Raw genomic sequence first — 24,222 nt, 5'->3', positions numbered from 1 at the left:
TTCCCAACACAGCCCTGCTCCACAGCTGTTGCCTGTTCCCACGCACGGGCCGCAGACTCTTACTGAACTCCCAGCTCTTCAAGGGCTGTACTGAGTGCTTCACACACATCCCGCCCAGCACAGGCGCCTGCGACAGGAGAACGCACAGTCTGCTGAGAGTCTCCAGCATATTCGGCAAGCGCCAGGGACAGCTCTCTCACCGCGGAATGGACAGTTTACCTGGACTCGCACACTAAAGTTTCCAATAATAGCTGAAATAGTCCCGCTGAAACTTTTGATTTCCCTACACATATGACGCCTGACCTACTGAGTTCCTTCAGCATTTTGTGGCTGATACTCAAGGTTTCCGGAATTCGCGTGTCCAATAATAATGATTTCACCAAGTTTTCCCACCCCCACCACAACACACCTTCCCCTTTTTTACCCTAGATCACACTAGGAGACCACAGGCACCAAACCTTCACAGTGTGTGTGGGTTCCATCCTCCAGTGAGGGTCAGTGTGTGTGGGTCCCGTCCCCCAGTGAGGGTCAGTGTGTGTGTGGGACCCATCTCCCACTGACGGTCAGTGTATGTGGGACCCGTCTCCCAGTGAGGGTCAGTGTGTGTGGGACCCGTCCCCAGTGAGGTTCAGTGTATGTGGGACCCGACCCCCAGTGAGGGTCAGTGTGTGTGTGGGACCCGTCCCCCAGTGAGGGTCGGTGTGTGTGGGACCCGTCCCCCAGCGAGGGTCAGTGTGTGTGCGACCTGTCCCCCAGGGAGGGTCAGTGTGTGTGTGGGATCCCTTCCCCCAGTGAGGGTCAGTGTGTTTGGGACCTGATCCCCAGTGAGGGTCGGTGTGTGTGGGACCCGTCCCCCAGCGAGGGTCAGTGTGTGTGGGACCTGTCCCCCAGGGAGGGTCAGTGTGTGTGGGACCCATCCCCCCCCCAGTGAGGGTCAGTGTCTGTGGGACCAGTCCCCCAGTGAGGGTCAGTGTGTGTGTGGGACCCGTCCCCCAGCGAGGGTCAGTGTGTGTGGGACTCGTCTCCCAGTGAGGGTCAGTGTGTGTGTGGGACCCGTCCCCCAGCGAGGGTCAGTGTGTGTGGGACCTGTCTCCCAATGAGGGTCAGTGTGTGTGGGGCCCATACCCCAGTGAGGGTCAGTGTGTGTGGGACCCATCCCCCAGTGAGGGTCAGTGTATTCTTGAGATATTGATTTACATGTGACACATTCTTCAATTAAATTGAAATTTTATATTTTCCCAGATCTTAGACCAATAAAATAAATCATTTTGATGTACCATCACAATAATGATTTACTGTCTGGGTAGGCCCATTGTCTCTATCTGATCCTGCCTCACGTGTCCTCATACGTCAACTCCTTTCAATCCCCCTTTAATCCCTTCCTACCTACATCCGCAATACTTCTCAGGTCCTCGATCACCTCAATAACTTTAAATTCCCTAGTCCCATTTGCCTTATTTTCACCATGGATGTCCAGGCCTTATACACTTATATTCTCCCAACAAGAAGCCCTTAAAGCTCTCTGGTACTTTATCAATAAAAGAACCAGCAACTTCCCTTCCACCACCACACTCCTCAGTCTGAATTTCTCCTTTGACCTCTTGCATTTTCTCCCGATTCGAGGGTAGCCATGAACACCCAGCTTTACCTGCCTTTCCCATCCTGTCTCCCGTAAAAATGCTATTGCCTTTTCTCAGTTCCTTTGTCTCTGCAGCATGTGCTTCCAGAATGAAGCTCTCCTTTCCAGGATATCAGTGATAGAGTTCCCATTGTCCTTACCAAGCTTCCCATGAGCCTCCATATTATTCTCCACAACTTCTGCCATCTCCAAAGGGATCCTACCACTAAACACGTCTTTACCTGCCCTCCACTCCCCGCTTTCCATAGGGATTGATTGCTCCCTCCGTGATTCCCTTGTCCATTCCTCTCTCCCCACTTTATCTCCCTCCTGGCACTTCTCCCTGCAAGCAACCTGTCCATTCATCTCTTTCCTCATGGTTCATATTCAGGGCTCCAGACAGTTCGTCCGGGTGAGGCAGCAGTTTACCTTTGAATCTTCTGAGGTCATCTATAATGTGTGGTGCTGCCAGTGTAGCCTCCTCTACACTGGTGAGACCCATCGTAAGTAGGGGGAACAGCTTTGTCAAGCACCTCCATCCCAACTGTGAAAAGAGGAGCTTCTGGGAGTCAGTCCGTGGCTTCCTCTTGTGCCTTGATGAGGCCACCCTCAGGGTGGAGGAGCAACACCTTACATTCCGTCTGGGTAGCCTCCAACCTGAGGACATGAATATCGATTTCTCCTCCCAGTTAAAAAAAAATTCCCTCCCCCTCCCCTCATCTTCTTGTATTGCACACTCTGGCCTCTTACCTCTTCTCACCTGTCTATTGCCCCCCTCCCCCAGTGCCCTTCCCTCTCCCTTGAGATTCCTTCCTTTCCAGCCTTTTATCTTTCCCACCCACCTATCACCTTCTAGCCATCCTCCTTCCCCCTCCCCCCACATTTTTACTCTGGTGTCTTCCTGCTTGTTTTTCAGTCTCGGTCTGAAATGTCAACCGTTTGTTCATTTCCCTGAATACTGCCTGACCTGCTGAGTTCCTCCCACATTTGTGTGTGTTGCTTTGAATTTCCAGCATCTGCAGAATTCCTTGTGTTATTGATTTATTGTGTTGAATAAATCATTATAATGATGATTGTAATGATTAGGAGAGGCTTTAGTTTTGTTTCAATGCTTCAGACGGATTTTTGAACAATGGTGTCGTTTGCTTATTAAGTAGGTGGCTACTAATCAGATGGACAGGCTATCAGGCAGAAATGTTGGTTAGGCTGGGAAGCTATCTTAAACTGCTACACTCACAACACGCTGAAGGAACTCAGCAGGTCGGGCAGCATCCGTGGAAAAGATCGGTCGACGTTTCGGGCCGGAACCCTTCATCAGGACTGTAGAGGGAAGGGGCAGAGGCCCTATAAAGAAGGTGGGGGGAGGGTGGGAAGGAGAAGGCTGGTAGGTTCCAGGTGAAAAACCAGTAGAGGAAGGAATCCCTCCCTTCCCCTACCCCTATGTCACTTTGCCCCCTCCCTCAGCTGCCTATCACCTCCCTCATGGTTCCGCCTCCTTCTACTACCCATTGTGTTTTCCCCTATTCTTTCTTCACCTTTCCTGCCTATCACCTCCCTGCCTCTCCTCTCCCCACCCCTCTATCTTTCCCCTTACTGGTTTTTCACCTGGAACCTACCAGCCTTCTCCTTCCCACCCTCCCCCCACCTTCTTTATAGGGCTTCTGCCCCTTCCCTCTACAGTCCTGACGAAGGGTTCCGGCCCGAAACGTCGACCGATCTTTTCCACGGATGCTGCCCGACCTGCTGAGTTCCTCCAGCGTGTTGTGAGTGTTGCTTTGACCCCAGCATCTGCAGAGTATTTTGTGTTTATAATCTGCTAATTTGCTGTCTTTCTCTCCCCCTCAGGTTTGAATTGCTTCATCCAGTCAGAATACTGCGCTAATGGTGGCAGGTGTAGCCGGAATCCTAATGGTACTGAGGTTTGCCTGTGAGTATCGTCACTTTTTTACCTTCATGATTCAGTGTTGATTTATTCTTACCTGATAGGGTCTGACTTCTCATCGTTCCTGCTTTCTCACGCATGAGCTTTCCTTTCCTTTACAGCCCTGTCTGACCCTCACCTACTTGCCTCTGCTCTCCATCCTTTTATCCCTCCTCCATCTCCATTCCACTTCCTCAGGAGGAACGTGAGGAGAAGTCACCTCCACTTATCTTGCTTCCATATACAGACTGACACCGGGCTGTTTTCTTTGCTGTTGCCAATTAGTGACAAATTGGGGTAACCAGTCCTGCCAAAGGGTCTCGGCCCGAAACGTTGACTGTTTACTCTTTTCCATAGACGCTGCCTGGCCTGCTGAGTTTCTCCAGCATTTTGTGTGTGTTGCTGGGGTAAAGAACTTCCTTCTTAGCCTTGAATAGCTGACTCCTTATTTTGAGATTAACCCCAGATTCTAAGCACTCCAACCATGGGAAAGATCATCCCTGGATCGACTATACCAAGCCCTGAAAGAATTTGGTATTCCAATGAGATTATTTCCCATTCTTCTAAATTCCAGAGGACCAACGCTCAATTTGCATAACCTGTCCTGCGGGTAGAGTTGGGCCAATTCAGGTTGGTAGGTTGTAATGCTGAGCATGTGGTACACTGTTCTGAGTGGATGGCACATGGTGTTGGATAGTTGTATTGTTGAGAGGCAGGTTGCAACTTTAAGTAGGTATCATATTGCAATGGTGGGTGCAGTGTTGGCTTAGCTTTGGTGTTGTTTAAGTGCATTGCTCGGTGGGTGGGGATCCACGTTGGGTAGGGTTCTGGTGTTTGGTGGGTGAAAGCAACTTGCTTCCCCTTTCAACCAATTGCTTTTCCAGAAAATAATTAGGATTCTTCAGATGAATTTCTAAGTGTGTGATCCATGAGATGGAATAAGTGCAAAGGAGGATCTTTCTAAAAAATAGAAAATAAGAAGTTTCTATAGCAACTTTTCTGCCTTCAGGATTCCCAAAATCCTTTAGGTCTTTGGGAATAAGTTTGAAGTATTGTTTCTGTTTTGTTTAAAGGAATCATACTGGCCAGTTTTCATAGTTATGTTTACTGATGCTGATTGAGGGATAAATATTAGACCACAGGTGACAACTGCTCTTCGGATTGAACCGCGGGATCATTTGCAATCATTTGCAAGAGCTGATGGGGTTTCAGATTAACATCTCATTTTCAAGATATCACCCCGATTGTGTAGAATTGGCACCAGTAATATTATCATAGGTTAGATTAACGTTTGGGTTATGGGCACTGCTAGTGAAGCCTGCTCTGAGAGTCCTGAGAAGACGGTAATGGACTACCTCCTCAAGGTAATAGACAACCTCCTCAAATTGTTGGCCCCAAATCTGATCAAATGAGAGGGCACTCCAGAAGGCAGTTCAAGTTAGTCTCCTTGAAATGGGACTAAAGTTGCATTCTGGGCTAGATGTTCTTATGACAATCCAAAAGCTTCGATTTTGTTTTTACCTATCCAAAACTGTCCTTGCTGAGATTTTGAGCTCCTTGCATAAATTACGCTTTTCTTGTGTCTCTAATGCTATTTGCCTGTGATGTTGCTGTGTTTTTCATTGCACCTGTGCATACATATACCTGTGATTGTAGCACTTGACCTTGATTGTTCTCTGAGTTGTTAGCCTGGTAAAAGAGGTGCCATCCCACGTGTTAAGGAAAATCCCAAAGGACTGCATTGCCTGCATTAGGAATCTCCAAGTTAAGAGGGGACGGGGGAGGAGGTGTGATCTGATGGATTTCTTTCAAATTTGAAATATTTTTGATAGAAAGGGCACAGAAGGGATGTTTCATCTTGTGGTGTGAGTGCAAGAATAGTGGTCATAAATAGAAGACAGTCATAAATGTATCCTATAAAAAAATCAAAATAAATGTCTTTACCTAGAAAGCAGGGAGAACTGCGATAAAAGGAGAAAGGAATATGTTGTTAGGTTAAGGTTAATAGGACTGGCATATGACATAAACCACCAGCAAAGACCATTTAGGCTTTATGACCTGTTATAAAGTGCTATAACATTGCGGGTGAAATGAAAGCTGTGGATGTTCCCTTGAAACAGAAGGAAAGAGCTCAGGAGAGGGGAAGAGAGGGGACAATGACAAGAATAATAGCAGTGGCCTCAAAGTCGAATCCATAAGACAATACAAGAAAACAACACTTGTGGATCTACAAACATTTTAATTCTGTCCCCCCCTCCCCCCCACAAGGACAGGTTGTGCCATCTGTTGACTGTGTGGATTGCGCATTGTGCTGCTCCAAGTTCCATGTCCAGCCTCCACGCACACCCTCCTCCCCTCCCTCCCTCGTACACCAAACTCAGGGCCCATAAGCAATTACCAGACAAAGGGCCCAAGCGCTTCTTTCAATGACTGAAAGCCAAGCCACGCCACTCTGCAGAAATTGCCCCGACGCTTCAATCTCTAAATCTGTTTTCTTTCCTTTCTTTCACTAGCTGACAGCTGGAGTTCGGTCGGACTTTGAGGCCTATTGTTAGGCCTCAGATTAATACTGTGTGACTAATCACCGCGTCTGAGGCCTACAGAGCACGTCTCACTTGCTTTAACTGTTCTTCCCTGGGTTACAATACAAGCGCAGATGGACACACATTCTAATTAGATCCCTCCATTTTCTCTCTCTACCTCCCCCTCCCCCAGAAAAAAAGTAGGAGGGCGGGGATACTATTTACGATAGAAAGAAAAGCTTCCTTAACATAGGAGGAGAAAAGCAAAATGTTTCATAAGATTGCAGTTCTAGACATCCCGAGATTTTGTTTAACAGCAAGCAGGATTATGCAGTGAAGCACCTTGGCAAATGGCCCCTTGCTTCAATCTGTCTAACTGGGACCCATAATGTACTCATTGTGCATAATTTAGGCTTCGGCCCAACCCCATGCAGACTCTGTTCCTAATTAGAAATTGTGATGAAATAGCTATGGAGAAAGATAGAGTGTTAGTAAAAATAGTCATACTAACATTGAACATTTTATCTGTCGTTTTCTCTTTTTCTCTATCTCTCTTTCATCTGTTTCCCTCGTCCACTGTCTCATTTTAGCTGTTTCTCTCATTCTTTTTCTGTCTTTATTTTTTTCTACTCACTCCTGTTAAATCATTATGTATTAGACTATGTGTCTGTTTTATTTTCTCTTTTCTATACTCACTCTTTTCTGTTGTATTTCTCTCTCTCTCTATTTCTTTCTCTCTCCTCCTCTTTCTCTGTCTACCCCCACTACTGGGAAAAGACATTTGGAAATTGAATCACACATAGCCTGGTTGAAAGAAAGATGGAAATTAGCTCCAGCAGTAATGTGTTTTCCAGATTAAGGTGGGGGCTGTCCGTGTGTTGTTTCCCTGTTACCCCTCCCCCTTCTCTCTCTCCTTCTCCATTTTTATATAAACTCTCACTCACTAACATACTTTCTTTCTTGTCATCTCTGTCATTCCCAGATATACATTCGCATTCTTTCTGTCACCCCCCACTCTGAACTGATACACATTCAGGATTACTCTCTCTTTCTTATCTCACTCACATTCTCTCTCTCTCTCACACACACAGTCACATTCAAGCACAGTAGAGAAATTGCCCACCCATGCACAGCAACTGGTACAATATCAGCCCACAAGTCCACAGGATAAAGAGTGGGGGACAAACAGCCCACAACTAATTGACATTCTTGCAACACCTTTCATCAACTTGACTGCCCTGTGGCACTTCACAGCCAATGACTGACTTCACCCAAAACTTTCCTACTGCTGGCGTTTAGGGCAGCAGTGAAGGTCCACCATCTCTGGCAGTGTTCAGGTCTTCCTTCAGCAAGTCAGTAGCTTCCTCTTGGTTTTCAGTACTGTCAGTCATGCAAGTTCTGGGTGGAGACTCAGGAATACCATCACACTCAGATGTAGAAGGACCCTTCAGTGCTGTTTCCATAATAATTTTGATTTACCAGTCAGGGTTGTTAGCCCTGAGCTGAACCCCAAAACCTGGAGGACCAGTGGATGATTCTTAGTCTGACCTCTACCCTTTGACCTGTTTGGCATGGGTGACCCTACCAAGAGCCAAAGCGTAAAGCCCTGACTCCAGCCAATGGAGCTTTCTGGGTCATTGAGGCACGCAAGCTTCCAAACCCTACAACAAAGTTGAGGTCCTTTTGGAGGTTTACTCAAAACCTGATGGCTTATTCATGATGATCAGTATTCTTTTGAGGCCAGTGCTTCCTCTGATGTAACTTGAGACTGTGGAGAAACCAGGGCTTTTGGTCTTTCCTAATGGAGGTCCATGTGCAAGATACCAAATATGCATAGAACACAGAACAGTACAGCACAGTACTGTCCCTTTGACCCACGATTTGTGCTGATCTATGTAAACCTCCATGATCAATCTAACCCTTCTCTCCTACACAATTCATAACCCTCCTTTCTTGTTACATCCATGTGCCAAGTTTTTTACAGGTCTCTATTGTATCAGCTTCTACACCACTCTCTGTGTAAAATATCTACCTTCGACCTCCCCCCCACCACCAAAACTTTCCTCCACTAGCCTTAATGGTGTCATAGATCTTGCACTTCACAGATCTCCAGGGAGCTGTTAACTGGCTCAATCATTTTCAGACCACCAAACAAGAGTGATTTAAATTTGCTGTTACCACAGACTAGAAAGTGGGAGATGGTGGAAAAGATGAGTGTCCTCAGCTTCTCAAGCCCATTCTGTCATTGAATACATATTTCAAAGCCAGTTGTGATCACACCTCTCCTCACTGTGCAATTTAATTCTGTGCTCTTTAATGCCCCTGATGGAATGCAGCAACAGGCCTGAAGAACTGTCTGGTCTCCTTCTCCTGGACCTATGCCCCAGTAACAACAAGAAGAACTTGAATTTTTATAGCAGGTTTAACATGGTAAAATCACAAAGTTCTACAGAGGACCACAAGTTGGGTGATCAGCTGATTGGAGGATGGGTAACTAAACGAGGGGTTCAAGGAGATTTTTGCATAAGGAGCCAAAAGAGTTGGAGAGCTGAAAATGTATAGGAAAGGAATTCCAGAATTAAGGTCACACCAGATGGCTGAGTCATTAACCTTTGGGATTCTAAAGAAACACCAAGGTTAAAAGGCCGGAGCTGGTTGCAGATGTGAGAAGAGCTGAGCCATGGAGATATTTGAGAATCTTGAATGCAGGACATTTGCAAAGGCAAAAGTTACAGGTATATCCTGTTGTGCTCCGCAGCATAGTTTCTAGAGAGGGAATTCTTGGACTAGGTTTTAATTTAAAGGAGTGATATTAAGGAAAGAGCAAGTGAAAGGCAGCAAAAGGAATTTTTTGAAAGAGAGATAGAGAGAAAGAGAGATGGACTGAGAGACACACAGATATAATGAGAAAAGGAGGAAGAGAGATGGACAGATAAACTGAGATAGACGGATAGTGTGTATGAGGAAGAGAGATGGATTGGGAGAGAGTGGAGAAATAGAAACATAATAAGGGAGAGTAATTAGGAAGAAGAGACAGGACGAGAGATGGACAGATTGCAGGAAAGTAAAATTGTTTGACAAAGGGAAAGATGGATAGAGTGGGGAAGAGACTGAGGGCACACAACAAATATAGAGGAACTAGTGAGTTTTTTGTGGATTCTGTTCCTTTCTTTTACTGCTTTAGTTTAGCTGAGTGCAACTGACCACATCACAGGTTCTGCTTTACACCAGCTAATCACATGAACCTCTACAGATGCTGTGGGCTGTACCAGACAGAGATCTGATTCGAGACATTCTGCATTAGGAAGGATGTCAAACCCCTGTAGGTGATGCAGAGGAGGTTTATATGGAGGGTGGTTACCAGAATGTTGCCAGGACCGAAAGACTGTTCTGTCCCTCAGAGAAGGAGAAGGCTAAGGAGAAAAATTGTTTGGCCTTAAGTAGAGTGAAAGGGGAGTCCAATGGCTCAAGGGTCTATAGTGAGAGGAGAGGGAGAGTCAACCCATTTAAAAGCTGTCAGCTCTCTAAAGAGCACCATGAACCCACAGCTTTCAGTCTCAGGTCCGAGAGTGCTGCTACCTGTGAACCTTGTATGACCTTGGTGGAGCTACAGGATACTAAATGGGGTAAATATGTGGCCCTTCTTACAAACGTTGTATAATGGTGAGACTGAGGCCAATTCTAGGGTCTGTCTACTCACACAGTGGTGTTCAGCACAGACTAGAGATTAGATGTTAGCCCTTTCTCGTGCTTCACTGGGCGAGGAGTGAAGCCAGCGGCCAAGGTCTTGTTTACTTTTCATTTGAAAGTGAAAGTGATTCGGCAGGCTGCCTTTGATGTGTGAAATATAGGTGAGGAGCCCTTACAATATTTAATCCTGAGACAGGAATCAATTATTCCTTTCACCCCAATCTGTACAGAACATTAACCAGAAGTTACTGGACTGGGAATGTATGAGCAGTGAGTGTGAACTTTGTTTTGCTTCCCTTGTCCATCTCAAAGGCTGAGCTACAGGGATTTGAACAGGACCTCCTTTTGGCTGTGAGAATTTTTATGTCTTCGTTGGATTCATTAAACCCATGCAAAACACCCACCTCCTCATTGCAACCTATTCCTTTCTCTGTCGTGAGTCTATCTAGATCAGGGGTTCCCAACTTGAGGTCCACAGACCTCTCAGTTAGTGGTAAGGGTCCATGGCATTAAAATAAGTTTGGGAATCCCTGAACTAGATCTACCTTTAGTGCATCTATGCCACCACCTTAACTGTTCAATGTGGTTAACTGTCTCGGGGGAGGGGGGGACTTCTCCAAAGAGCATGGGTTTAGTCATAACTCTCCCACAAGTAGATATGCTTTCTCCATACCCACTCTGTCAGCCAGGTCTTTTCCAGTGAAAAGAATTCCAGCTTGTTTAGTCCATCACCTTCTTCTTTAGGGACTCTGGTCCTGTCAACTGCATGCCCAGTTGTGTGAATGCAGAAGCTAAATTGTGTTCTGCAAATCCAAATAGTTTTTCTTCATTCTTTGGAATTAGTCTGCGGTGAAATGCATTATAATCTGGGAGCAAAACAATTGGGAGTCCTCTTTGTCCTTTGATGTTTTAAAATTAAGGTGTAAAACTGTTTCTTTGGAAGCTGAGGAAGTGAACAAAATGTTCTCAAGGGAGGAGGTGATGGTGAGAGAGCTGAGTTGTACTGCTGAGGATGACCAGTCTGACAGTGTCATGTCAAAATGTGGGTTACTTGAAATAATCTTGCTTGATGCAAATTTGACAGTGCAAGGGATCTTTTACATATTGGTCCTAAAGTGTTGAGTGCGCATTCCTGAACAATTGTACCGACCTTGGGACTGCCAGGTCAGTTATACAAGAAACATTACTCAAAACTTACCAACTCCACACTTCCCTCGGTAAGGAGAAACGTGTCAAATGTGGCTGAGTAGTTTGCTGCCAAGATAGAGTTGCAAAAATGGAAAGACCTGCATTTGCATTGTACTTTTCACAACCTCAGGATGCTCCAAGATACTTTATAAACAATAACGTGCTCGATCTCATACAGTATAGTCACACCCAATCGAACGGATTTGACAATATTGTCACAGCCCAAGATCCACAGCATCATATGAGCTTAGCAAATGGATTTGCTGGTAGTCATTTTCACATACTTGCTAGAGATTGACCAGAAATATATAACCTGGGCAACCTTTCTAAGTGAGGCAAGGCAGACTCTGCACCAATGCCAGCAGCTGCCACACCAATGTCATTTATCTCTGTATAATAAAGGATATGTTTTGCCACTAAATAAGGATGCAATTGGACAATGCAAAAATGTCAAATATTTTTAAAAATCTTTTTTTTTTCCTAGCCTTCACACCCTATGCTTTTTTTTTCTCCTTTCGACCATATCGGTGAGTTTTGATGACGTAATATTATGTCACAGTACCCCCTACTGTGCTGCTTCTCCTATTCGCATTGACTTGGCATAGATGCCCTTGACAGCCCATAAAAACATCTTACTATTGTCTTAAGAACAGCTTTCCCCCCTCCATCATCAGATTTCTGAACCAACAATGAACCCATGACCACTACTTCACTATTACTGCTCTCTTTTTGCACCACTTATTGAAATTTATAATATACCAGCATTTTTATGTCTTGCCTGTACTGCTGCTGCAAAACAATAAATTTCATGACTTATGTTAAAGATGGTAAAATTGCTTCTGATTCTGTTGAGCAGGCCTGAGACGGGTGTCTAGGGCGAATTGAAGGATTATTATTCTGGGATGGGTGCCTGTGGGGCAAAGGTGAACTTGCCACCTAAGGGAGTTGACTTGACGCTCTTGTGAGTGGCCTGAATCTGCGCACAAGGCGGCTTGGTAGACAATGGTCCAACAATCTGCTGGCACTCAGACCACACTGTTGTTGTTTCAGAGCGGAGCCGGCAGACGTTCTGTGAGTCACTCCTGTCCCAGTATCTTCCTGTGCACTCCACGTGTGCCGGTGGTGAAGAGGGGTGTGTGAGTAGTCAGGGAGTGCAGGTTGCTGTTCCCGCAGGAGAAAGATGAGTTCCCACTTGCCATACCTCCACTGCTGTGGATCTCTCTGCTCATCCAGGACAGCAGTTTACTGAAACACAGCATCTTTCTGTTTGTGCAGAATGGCCATCAGTTCACCTTCACTTATGTTCCATGATTCTGATTCTGCTGAGCCAGAAGCAGTTCCTGGGCTCCACCTGTGTGTCCACTCAGGGCAGCACTGCTGTTGTCAGCTCTTAGCACAAGGAGGCTATCAACTTGCTCTCTAGGTCTCAAAGGGCTTCAGGCCACTCCTGTGTGGTGCAGAACTGACCTCATGGTGCAAAAAGTAGAAGCAACAAGAATTAGTTAGTTCCTCAATGACACTCGTCTCCTGAGCAAGTGGGTGATGTGTGAGAGGATTGTCACTACCTCCCACCACAGAAATGTACAGGACCTCTAGGGCTAAGGTCACAGACCGAGACGCAAAGAAAGTTATTTAATCAGAGGGAGTTAATTCTCTGGAATTCTCTACGCTGGGGGGCTGTGGAGGTCAAATCTTTGGAAGTGTCGGGGGGGTGGGTTGGATAGGTACATATGTAAAGGAATAGGGAATGAGAAGAGATGAGAGATTGAGTCGTGATCGGACTGAACAGTGGGGAAGGAATGAGGGGCCGAGTGGCCAAATGCTGCTGCTCTCTTTTCCTGCTCTTGTGATGTGGCAATTTTCCTGCCAAAGCTTGGGGATGGATATCTCCTTGATCCTTGTCATCTTCGGTAATCACAATGAAACTCGGGGGGTGGGGGTGGGGGTGGGCCTACCGAGTCTCTGCTCATGAGCTGGTTTCAGCACCGGTGTCCTCGATGAGAAGGTTGGCGAATTCAGAAGATCACTATCCCTTTCTCATGTGGGTGGCTTCTCTTCTGTTCCTTAAATTATGACTTTTTTATTATCTGAAATATTAAGGCTTCATCTTTGTGTGTGTGTGTGTGTGTATATGTGTGTGTGTGTGTGTGTGTGTGTGTGTGTGCGTGTGCGCTTTGTGTGTGTGTGTGTGCGTGCGTGCGCTTGTGTGTGCGCGCGTGTGTGTGTGTGTGTGCGTGTGCGCTTGTGTGTGTGCGCGCGCGTGTATGTGTGCACGTGTGTGTGTGCGCGTGCGCTTGTGTGTGTGTGTGTGTGTGTGTGTGTGTGCGTGTGCGCTTGTGCGCCTGCTCGCACATAGCTAGGATGTTCAGTGGCGTGCAGCTGCAGCTCAGCTTGGCACAGATCACAGCAACTTGAGCCACCTCCTGCCAGGCTCTTCTTCTGCTGGTGGGTCTCCTGCCATCCACTCTGCACCCCCCCCCCCACCACTCCCAGAACCCCAGCTTCCCTAAGCACACAACCTGAAGGAGGAATACTGTATGCCTACCGCGTGTGGAGTATTTTTAAAGGGTGAATTGTGTAGTTGCCATGCAGAAAAGGCATTGAAGGGTTCATGCAGAGTGAAGGATCCATTTAGTGGTTTCTCAGGTGGTTAGGCAGCAAACTGTTGGCAGTGACCTTCAACTGACTCTGATACTTTACTTGAATTTTGGCTAATTTCATTATTAGTGGCAAACGCATAAGTTGGTTTGTGCACTGAAATTGGGTGAAATTCAGTTCCAAAGTAGTAAAATTCAGAGGGGAATCATGTACCTGATATATTTAGTATCTCCTATATATTTGTCGATATATATAGCAAATTAAACCCAGTGACATATAGTGTATCATAACTAAGCATGAAGTGTAATCCTGTCCAAACATAGAAGTCTTTTACCCAGTAACGTCACCTCATACCCAGACATTAGATAAACTGCCACTTAGCTTCAAAGTCATTGTGGAACTGTTTTTCAACTGTTTTAGGGTGAAATAAAGGTAAAAGTGACAAGCGAGATGCCTGAGTTGGTTTCAGAAGTGGAGACTGATCAGAGAGGGTGGATGGGGTGTGTGGGTGGGGGTTGCAGTGCTCTGGCTTCGAGATGAGTGATGGAGATGTCACCGTTGCTGATAAACATTTTGTTGTTGCTGTCGCAGGTCATTCCATCAATCCCCACTGGAGACAAAAGAGCATATTTGCATTAGGTAGGAAATGAGGTGGCTAATTCAGCAAGGCAAAATCCCATGAACAGTACTGTGACCGGACAATCTAGATTTGCTGATGGTGCTTGTAGTTCGAAACATTTGCCAGGATGTAGGGGAAAACTACTTCACTCTTTTCTGATCTTCAGTCATGGTATTTTAAAACCACCAGAGGCTTCTTCTGATAATGTGGCACTCCCTCTGAGAGTGTAACACTCCCTCAGTATTGTCCCTCTGACAGTGTGACACTCCCTCAGTACTGTCCCTCTGACAGTGTGACACTCCCTCAGTATCGTCCCTCTGACAGTGTGACACTCCCTCAGTATCGTCCCTCTGACAGTGTGACACTCCCTCAGTACTGTCCCTCTGACAGTGCGGCGCTCCCTCAGTACTGCACTGGGTGAGTTAGCAGACGTTATCTGCTTAATTGGAGGGAAATTACTTACAAAGAGGACTTCTGGAACATTCCGAATTCATGGGGAGTCTGATTGCGGAGACATTTTCCTTTCCAGAATCTTGTTTCTCTGGCTGACCTCACAACAGAGCAGTTGGATGGGGGATGAACAGTGCTGAATACATGTTCAGTTATGTAAGTCTGTCTGGGACCTGAAACAGGAACACTAAATATTGAGCAGCCACAGAGGAAACTGGCTGATTAACATACAGACACCACTATTTTTTGTTATTGCTCTATTTGTGTCTGCAATAACCTCTCAGGCTTACAGAAATATCGCTGCTCCTTCCGGGTGAGTGAGAGTGTCCCGGGAACACAAACCCCAATGAGTGGACCCGTTCCCCAGTGAGGGTCAGTGTGTGTGGGACCCGTCCCCAGTGAGGGTCAGTGTGTTTGGGACCCGACCCCAGTGAGGGTCAGTGTGTGTGGGACCCGTCCCCCAGTGAGGGTCAGTGTGTGTGGGACCCGTCCCCCAGTGAGGGTCCGTGTGTGTGTGTGGGACCTGTCCCCCAGTGAGGGTCAGTGTGTGTGGGACCCGTCCCCAGTGAGGGTCAGTGTGTTTGGGACCCATCCCCCAGTGAGGGTCAGTGTGTGTGGGACCTATCCCCCAGTGATGGTCAGTGTGTGGGGGGGCCCGTCTCCCGGAGGAGGTCAGTGTGTGTGGGATCCATACCTCAGAAGTAACAGTGCGAGACTGGTGCTGCCTGTGCTGCCCAGTTGCTTTGAACACTTAATTATACAATCATTATTTCTGATATAACTTACCTTCCTCTGCTGACGCTGGACTCCTGTGCCCCAGCTTTGAAAAGGGAACTAGACAACCTCCATCCTCTCTTCCCTTTTTTTATACAAGGGTTGCTTTCACAATTGTGTTTCTTGCCGACGTGTCTGTGCCGTCAGTTCCTTCTTGTCTTGCTCGAAAGTCACACAGACCCTGGAAGAGAGATGTGCTCTTTGACTCCGAGGATGTTATGAATGGGAGGGAGGAGAGCTCTCGGTCTTCTTCGCTTATCTCTGTGATTTAGACAGCTCTTTGAAACAGTGTCAGAGTGTGAGCCAAATAGGTTAGGTTCAGGGTAAAGCGCTCTCCACAAAGACCTATCTTCCAGGGCAAGTAGAACATTTAATTTGATACAGATCAAAAGCCCTTACATTGTTCTGTCAAACACTCGCAGAATATGTACAACACAAATTAGATCCCGAGTACAACCACCTTTGCAATATCCAGTCAATCGCTCCCAGGATAGGTACGACACAGGTTACATGCAGAGTCAACTTCCCTGCACACTGTCCTGTACAGCACAGGCTGGATGCAGAGTAAAGCTCTCTCCCTGTCTTCTCCCACCAACTGCTCCTTGGGTCAGATCTGGGATGGGTTAGATACAGATAAAGACTTGTTGACAAACAGGTCAAGGAAAACACACAATTTCCTCCAGGTCTTGAAGCCGAAAGATATTAACCGTGTGCTGATAAGTAATATTGAAGTTCACAACACATACTGTAAGCATCAGGCCTTCTCCAGCTGAAGGAAGTCAAAACATTCAGTGTCATTACTGTTGTTGAAACCCACACTATCCAGAGAAGATCAGGGCCTAGAAATTATGAAGCAAATGCCTCACTTCCAGGTATCCCAAAGTCTTTCCACCATGGGTGAGAGAGACACAGTGAGGAATTCGACTGAACACTCTCCAGTGATTTGAGAACAACTTGACACCGTTCAGTACCAAACAACCTGCTTTGATTGATCTCCCCTCTTCCACCACTCTACCTGTTCTCTTCCTTCAACTCCAGCACATTATGACTACACTGTGTAACGTGTATATCATGCACAGCAGCAGTTCATCACTGATAGCTGAGAGTATCTCTCAAAGTCCCTCGACAGCTAAAAAGGACAAAGCAAGGAGGTGCACGAGAACACCACCACCTTCAGATATCCTTGCTCGGCACACACCATCTTGACTTTCAATTGTGTCATTATTTTGATTAATCCCAGGACACTATACATTGCGAAAGTACCTTCATAAGGGCATTTATGATTACTTACGGCCCATTACACCACTGGCGTTTAGGGCAGCAATGAAGGTGTGAATCCTCCACCTTTGCTGGTTTTCAGGGCTTCCTTCATCGTGTCAGTGGCTTCCTCTTGGTTTTCACTACTGTCAGTCATGCAAGTCTTAGGTGGAGACTCAGGAATACCATCACACTCAGATGTAGAAGGATTCTTCATTGGTGTTTCCATAACAGTTTTGTTTGACCAGTCAGGGTTGTTAGCCCCGAGCTGAACCCCCAAACTTAGAGGACTGGTGGACCACTCTTAGTCCAGCCTCTACCCTTTGACCTGTCTGGCATGGATGACCCTACCAAAAGCGAAAGCATGAATCCCAGCTTCTAGCCAACATATCTCTCCGAGTCATTGAAGCACGCAAGCTTCCAAACCACAATAAGATTGTGGTCATCTCAGAGGGCAATTGTGATTGGGCAATAATTACTGACCTTGCTAGAGATGTACATATGCAAATGCATTTAAAACCACATGTATGTTTCTCCTGCGTTCCTTCAAGTATATGAGTGGATATAGTTTAGGTGAGGTGTCAGGCTTTCCCTATCAGGTGCTCACAGGATAGGATGAATATGGTGAAAAGGTGCTGCCCCACCAGGATCTCCAGGATAGGTATGTCACGGTGAAACTGTCCCTGTCTCTAGTTGCACTGAGTGTTCCCAGAGGGTTACAGCATGGATTGGACAATGCAAAGTTCCCAGCCAGGTGTAAAGGCTGGGGAAGAGAGGGAAGCTGGAACGGAATATGCCAATATCAGAATTCTGCATACACCCTCCAGGCTACGTCAGTTTGCTCACCCGCTCCCTTCAGAGAGATATCCTCAATCTGCAGGTGGCGGTAAGTTTTTCCACTCGGCCTTATCTCCTGTCAGTGACTCTCTGCAGAAGGAGAGAGAGATAGTGTGGGAGCGAGCTGAGTTGCTGCTGTTCCTTCTGCCCTATGTTAGAGCTGGGCGGCAGAGCTCCCGGGAAGATAACCCATTCAGAGCTGTATGCCCCCACACTCTCCTAGCGTGCTTCTGTCTCTAAAGCCGCAGGATGGTGATGTGTATTCTCATAATTTTTGCATCCAGAGACTGGTTGGGGGTCTGGACCTCATCACCCATCAGAGTGGGAGAGGTAGAAACTCCCATCACGTTTAAACCTGCAGAATTGTAACCATCAGCCAATGGTCTTGTGCTGGAAGGTGAATTGCAACAAAATTTATATATTCGTTTACTATGGTCACATGCACGGTGAAAGTTTATCTTACATGCCATCAATAGAGATCATTTCATCATGTTTATTTTTTTATTCAATGATACAGCATGGAGTAGGACATTCTGGCCCTACTCCATGGCACCCCAGCAGCCTAATACATTGTGTATCAGTACATTGGGATAGAGTGTCAGTACATTGGGGTAGAGTGTCAGTACATTGGGGTAGTGAGTATCAGTACATTGGGGTACAGTATCAGTACATTGGGGTAGTGAGTATCAGTATATTGGGGTAGAGTATCAGTACATTGGGGTAGTGAGTATCAGTACATTGGGGTAGTAAGTGTCAGTACATTGGGGTAGTGAGTGTCAGTACAGGTTTCCCCCGCCATCCGAAAGTACAGCGTTCCTATGAAACAGTTCATAAGCCGGAATGTCGTAAAGCGAAGAAGCAAGTACCATTTATTTATATGGGAAAAATTTGTGAGCGTTCGCAGACCCAAAAAATAACCTACCAAATCATGCCAAATAGCACATAAAACCTAAAATAGCAGTAACATATAGTAAAAGCAGGAATGATATGATAAATACACAGCCTATATAAAGTAGAAATACTTTTCTACAATCATTGCCGCACTGTTCTCCGTAGCGAAAATCTCACGCAAGCGCTCTCGGCAGAAACACGGTGCAAGCGCTCTTGGCAGAAACACTCACTCCAGTGACCTTTAAGCTATGAATCTGCCAAATCATACCAAATAACACGTAAAAATACACAGCCTGTATAAAGTAGAAATAATGTATGTACAGTGTGGTATCATTTACCGGAATTGGGATGCAGCACCAAGCACACTGATGATGGTGTGTTAGGCTGAGTCGTCAGAGGTTGGGGTGGTGCAGTGGATCCCGACCTCCAGGCCGCCGACTGATACCGATCCGTGAAGTATGCAGCGGTAGCCAGGATGCACCCAGCACATTTTTAAGTAAAAAGCCGAAATAAACAAGCTAATTAATTAGGTGCCGCTCGGCACGTAAGTGTCAGCCCAGATCAGAGGCGACGCAATTGGCAATCACCTCTGATCTGGGCCGACATTTACGTGCTGGGCGGCACCTAATTAATTAGCTTGTTTATTTCGGCTTTTTTTCTTAAAGATGTGCTGGGTGCGTCCCGGCTACCACTGCATTCTTCGCAGCAATGTGTTGGTCCGTGGCCCGGATGTTGGGGTGGTGGTACACTGGGGTGTCATCTCATCATTGTCTGTTTCCATTAGGGCAGGCAGGTCATCTTCTTCTATGTCTGCCTGCCTCGATGTCGAAGGTCAGGGTTCGTCATCTGCTGTGACTGATATGGAAGGCTTGAAAAACTACAGTATTCTTGACTGCTTAGCCTCGCGCATTTTTCTATCATACAGTTCTTTGTAAGCACTCAAACCATCTTGCAAATATGCCCTAAACCGATGTACCCTTTCAAAATTAAAGTCGTACTTTTCTGCAATCATCGCAGCAAAAATCTCACACAGTTGTTTCACATTCAGTTCCTGGACGACTTCACTTTCGGTCTGTTCGCTACTGCATTCGGTTTCGATTGTTATCCTTTCCTCTTCCAATTGCATCAGCTCTTCATTTATCAGTTCTTGGTCATGGGATGCCAAAACCTCTTCAACATCATCTTTGTCAACTTCCACAAGCCAAACTCACTTTGTCCTTACTTCGTTCACCACGATCGAAACGCTTAATTATGTCTAGCTTTACGCTAAGTGTAACACCCTTACGAGCTCTCTTAGACTTTTCTGATACCTTAGAACTTAGATACCTTGCTAATGGCTGCTCACAGGCACGTGTTTAAGCAATGCTGGCTAGAATGCAGTTCCGAGGGAGGAGCTTGGCTGCTCCGGGCGCACGCTGCTTTTTTCGTGCGCTGCCTTTTTTCGTAACAGTGAAAACACCTTCTGTTAGTGAAAACAGGTAACTGATGTAGGTCTTTCATAACAATGAGGTTTCATAAAGCAAACGTTCGAAAAGCGGGGGACACCTGTACATTGGGGTAGTGTATCACTACATTGGGATAGTGAGTATCAGTACATTGGGGTAGAGTGTCAGTACATTGAGGTAGAGTATCAGTACATTGGGATAGTTAATATAGGTACATTGGGGTAGTGAGTATCAGTACATTGGGATAGTGAGTGTCAGTACATTGGGGTAGAGTGTCAGTCCATTAGGGTAGAATATCAGTACATTGGGGTAGTGAGTGTCAGTACATTGGGGTAGAGTGTCAGTACATTGGGGTAGAGTGTCAGTCCATTAGGGTAGAATATCAGTACATTGGGGTAGTGAGTGTCAGTACATTGCGGTAGTGAGTGTCAGTACATTGGGGTAGTGAGTGTCAGTACATTGGGGTAGAGTGTCAGTTCATTAGAGTAGAATATCAGTCCATTAGGGTAGAATATCAGTACATTGGGGTAGTGAGTGTCAGTACATTGGGGTAGAGTGTCAGTACATTGGGGTAGAGTGTCAGTCCATTAGGGTAGAATATCAGTACATTGGGGTAGTGAGTGTCAGTACATTGCGGTAGTGAGTGTCAGTACATTGGGGTAGTGAGTGTCAGTACATTGGGGTAGAGTGTCAGTTCATTAGAGTAGAATATCAGTACATTGGGGTAGTGAGTGTCAGTACATTGGGGTAGTGAGTGTCAGTACATTGGGGTAGAGTGTCAGTCCATTAGGGTAGAATATCAGTACATTGGGGTAGTGAGTGTCAGTACATTGGGGTAGTGAGTGTCAGTACATTGGGGTAGTGAGTGTCAGTACATTGGGGTACCTCGTAAAGGAGGAAAGTAATGACAAAATACAGAATAAAGTGTTACAGTTGTAGAGGAAGTACAGTGCAGGCAGACAATACGGTACAAGGTCCATGATGAGGTAGGCAGTGAGGTCAAGAGTTCAGCTTATTGTACATGGGGACTGTTCAATAGTCTTATAACTGCAGAATGGAAGCTGTCTTTGAGTCTGCTGGGATGTGCTTTCAGCTTTTATATCTTCTGCCCGAATGGAGAAGGGAGGGGAGAAATGTCGGGGTGGGTGGGGTCTTTGATTATGTTCTCCTGAGGGTAAATAGTAGGTGAGATTGGGTCATGTAGCTCTGAGACCAGGAAGGACATAATGAGCCAAGTAGCCTCCTTTTGTGCTTTGTGTTTTGAGACCTTGGCCTCAATACTTCTGTGTGCAATTGGATCATCGATTTCCTCCTTTGCAGAGCCCAGTCAGTCAGATTGGCAACAGCATCACCACAATCTCCATCAGGTAAGGTGCACCACAAGGCTGTGTGGTTAGTCTCCTGCTCTACTCGCTTTATAGTTACGACTGTAAGGCTAAGCACAGCTCCAATGCCATTTTTAAGTTTGCTAACCACACCACTGTTAGCTGAATGAAAGGTGGTGTTAAATCAGCATATGGGGGGAGAGTGAAAACAACAACCTCTCCCTCAGTGTCAGCAAGAACAAAGAACTGGTTATTGATTCAGGAGGAGGAAATCAGAGGTCCATGAGTCAGTCCTCTTCAGGGCATCAGAGGTTGAAAAGGTCAGCAACTTTAAATTCCTCATTGTTATCATTCGTGGGCCCAGCATGAAATGCCATTACGAAGAAAGCACGGCAGCACCTTTACTTCCTTAGAAGTTTGCAAAGTTTCGGCACGACATCTAAAACTTTGACAAGCATCTATAGATGTGTGGTGGAGAGTATACTGACTGGTTACACCAATGCCCTCAAATGGAAAATCCTACAAACAGTAGTGGATATGGCCTAGTCTGTCACGTGTAAAACCCTCTCCATCATTGAGCACATCTACATGGACTGCTGTTGTAGGAAATCAGCATCCATCATCAAGGAGCCCCACCATCCAGGCCATGCTCTCTTCTCACTGCTGCTGTTGGGTGGAAGGTACAGGAGCCTCAGGGTCCATACCATCAGGGTCAGGAACAGTTATTACCCTTCAATCATCAGGCTCTTGAACCAGAGGGCATAACTTTACCCAACTTCACCTGCCCTGTCACTGATCTGTACCCACAACCTATAGACTCATTTTCAAGGACTCTTCACCTCACGTTCTCCATATTTATTGCTTGCTAATTAATTAATATTATTATTATTGTATTAGCACATTGGTTGTTTGTCCTGTTGGGTGTAGTCTTTCATTGATTCTATTGTGATTCTTGGATATACTGTATATGCCTGCAAGAAAATGAATCTCAGGGTTGTACATGGTGAATCTATGCACTTTGATAATAAATTTACTTTGAACTTTGAAGAATATTCTCTGATACAAGGCCATTTGCTTGATGGTAAAATGTCACTGTTCGCGCTGCACCAAGCCTGGATTCTGGAGAGAAGTGTCTGGGTGTGTTTACTGATCATGATAATGAACTGAGTGTGGAAGCCAGAAAGAGAGAGGATAGCATTAACTGTAAAAGGGGAACATCTGAGAATTTTGGAGCAATGGAGGATGAGAGAAAACTTGACAGAGGTGTATCAAATGTGAAGAGTGGACAGCCAGCTCCTTTTTCCTAGAGCAGAAACAGCTAATATGAGAGGGCATAACTTTAAGATGATTGGCAGAACATACAGGGGATGTCAGATGTGGGGTTTTTTGGAGCAGTGTGTGTGCCAAGGGTGATGGTAGAGGCAGATACATTAGGGACATTTTAGAGATTCTTAGGTAGGAACATGGATGAAAGAAAAATGGAGGGCTGTGCAGGAGGGAAAGACTAGATTGATTTTGAAATAGATTAAAAAGTCAGCACAGCATAGTGGGCCGAAGGGCCTGGATTGTGTTTTACTGTTCATGTCCTATGTTCTGTAACCAGTGCAACAAAAGGTGAGGCCAGGTTTGACCTGGTGATTAGAATAGTCCCAAGCTTTAGGCTCATGCAGGCCTTGCTGGGCCCTGCGTCTGGGAGCAGGTGTTTCACATCACCTGCCGCCTGGCTGCCTCTGCTGAGGCTTTCGTTCCCCATTAACTTTCAGGAATCTGAAACTTTTCCACCTGATTAAGCTTCAGTGATAATGAACACAACTTCATTGACACAGGCTGCCTCAGAGAGTGAACACAAAGGGGATGTGGGGTGGGGGGAGGGGCGATACCGCTGGCTACTCATGTAAACAACACGGAAACAGGCCGGGGGATCAATCTCAAAATGCTGGAGGATTTGGAAAGAAGTATGTCGGGGTTGGTGGTAAACAGACAGAGTTGTGTCAAATTATCAATCCCTCAAAAGCCATCACAGAGTTAAGTTCATGACGTGGGAATTTACCTCAAAGTTGATGAGAGTCCTCTGAGGAATCTGAGAGAAGGAGATGGGGAGAGAGAGAGACAGGAGATAGGGAAGGAGGGAGCGAGAGGAGGTGAGAAGAATAGGTCAGGGATGTGTGTGTGTATGTGAGAGAGAGGGAGAAGGAGGGGAAAGGAGGGGCAAAGCTGAAGGCAGAGGGGAGAAGTGAAGGGGAAAGCAAATGAAGGGGGAAGGGAATGTGTGAGAAAGAGGAGGGAAGTGAGAGAGATGATGGAATGAAGAGAGGCAAAGCTAAATAATCTACATTTCTGAAGATATTCATTAGCAAGACGTGACCTCCTTTTTGTAGCTGGGAGCCTCACATCCACCCCTGCAACGCTCATGTGTGGCAGATGGCAGTCGGCACAATCTGGGAGGAGGAGAAACCGAGTGTCAAGCTTAACATTCAGACTAGGATCAAAGATCACAGAGCCATCTGTCCCAGACACTGTTGTCTGTGTTTTTTTTTAAAAAACGTCCTTTTTAAGTCGCTGAATGTAACGGCACTTGTGGAGCGGGTTTCCTCTGAATCGCCAGCTTGTTCCTACTTCAGAAATGCGCTGTGACATTCCAGCAACAGCCTCCAGCACTCGACTGAGAGTTCCACCACCGTTCTCAGAGACCTCACAGCTGAGCTTCAGCCTGTGCCTGGGGCTGCGATAGTGGGTGCAGATAGGGCTGTCAGTAATTCTGGGCCCCGTGTCTAAAAAAGGGGGTGTGCTGGCTCTGGAGGGGATCCAGAGGGGGTGCACAAGAATGAACTCAGAACAAAAGGCTTAACGTGTAAAGAGTGTTTTAGTGAATCTGGGCCTGTATTGGCTGGAGTTTTGAGAAGGATGAAGGGGTGACCTCCCTGAAATTTTCTGGATTCTGGATAAAGCAGATATTCCAGGATAAAGCAGAATTTCTTCATTCAGAGGGTGATGAATCTGTGGAATTCATTTAGCATGGAGGGTTGTACATACTACGTCTTTGGGTATATCTAAGGCAAAGGTCCTTGCTTGGTTAAAGAAGATTAC

At 46.1% G+C, this 24,222-nt stretch overlaps 1 protein-coding gene across 1 annotated transcript in view; it reads left to right on the top strand.

Moving 5' to 3' along the window:
- Positions 1-24,222, top strand: part of LOC134359906 (neurogenic locus notch homolog protein 1-like) — a 99,782-nt gene that overhangs the window by 5,544 nt on the left and 70,016 nt on the right. Inside the window, exon 2 of the mRNA XM_063073737.1 lies at positions 3,464-3,545. Coding sequence (XP_062929807.1) covers positions 3,464-3,545 — 82 coding nt within the window. The remainder of the gene's footprint in view (positions 1-3,463; positions 3,546-24,222) is intronic.

This window comes from Mobula hypostoma, chromosome 21, assembly GCF_963921235.1.
Source record: "Mobula hypostoma chromosome 21, sMobHyp1.1, whole genome shotgun sequence".
Lineage (NCBI taxonomy): Eukaryota > Metazoa > Chordata > Chondrichthyes > Myliobatiformes > Myliobatidae > Mobula > Mobula hypostoma.
The sequence above is the reverse complement of the archived record's forward strand: the minus strand, read 5'-3'. Positions and strand labels throughout refer to the sequence as shown.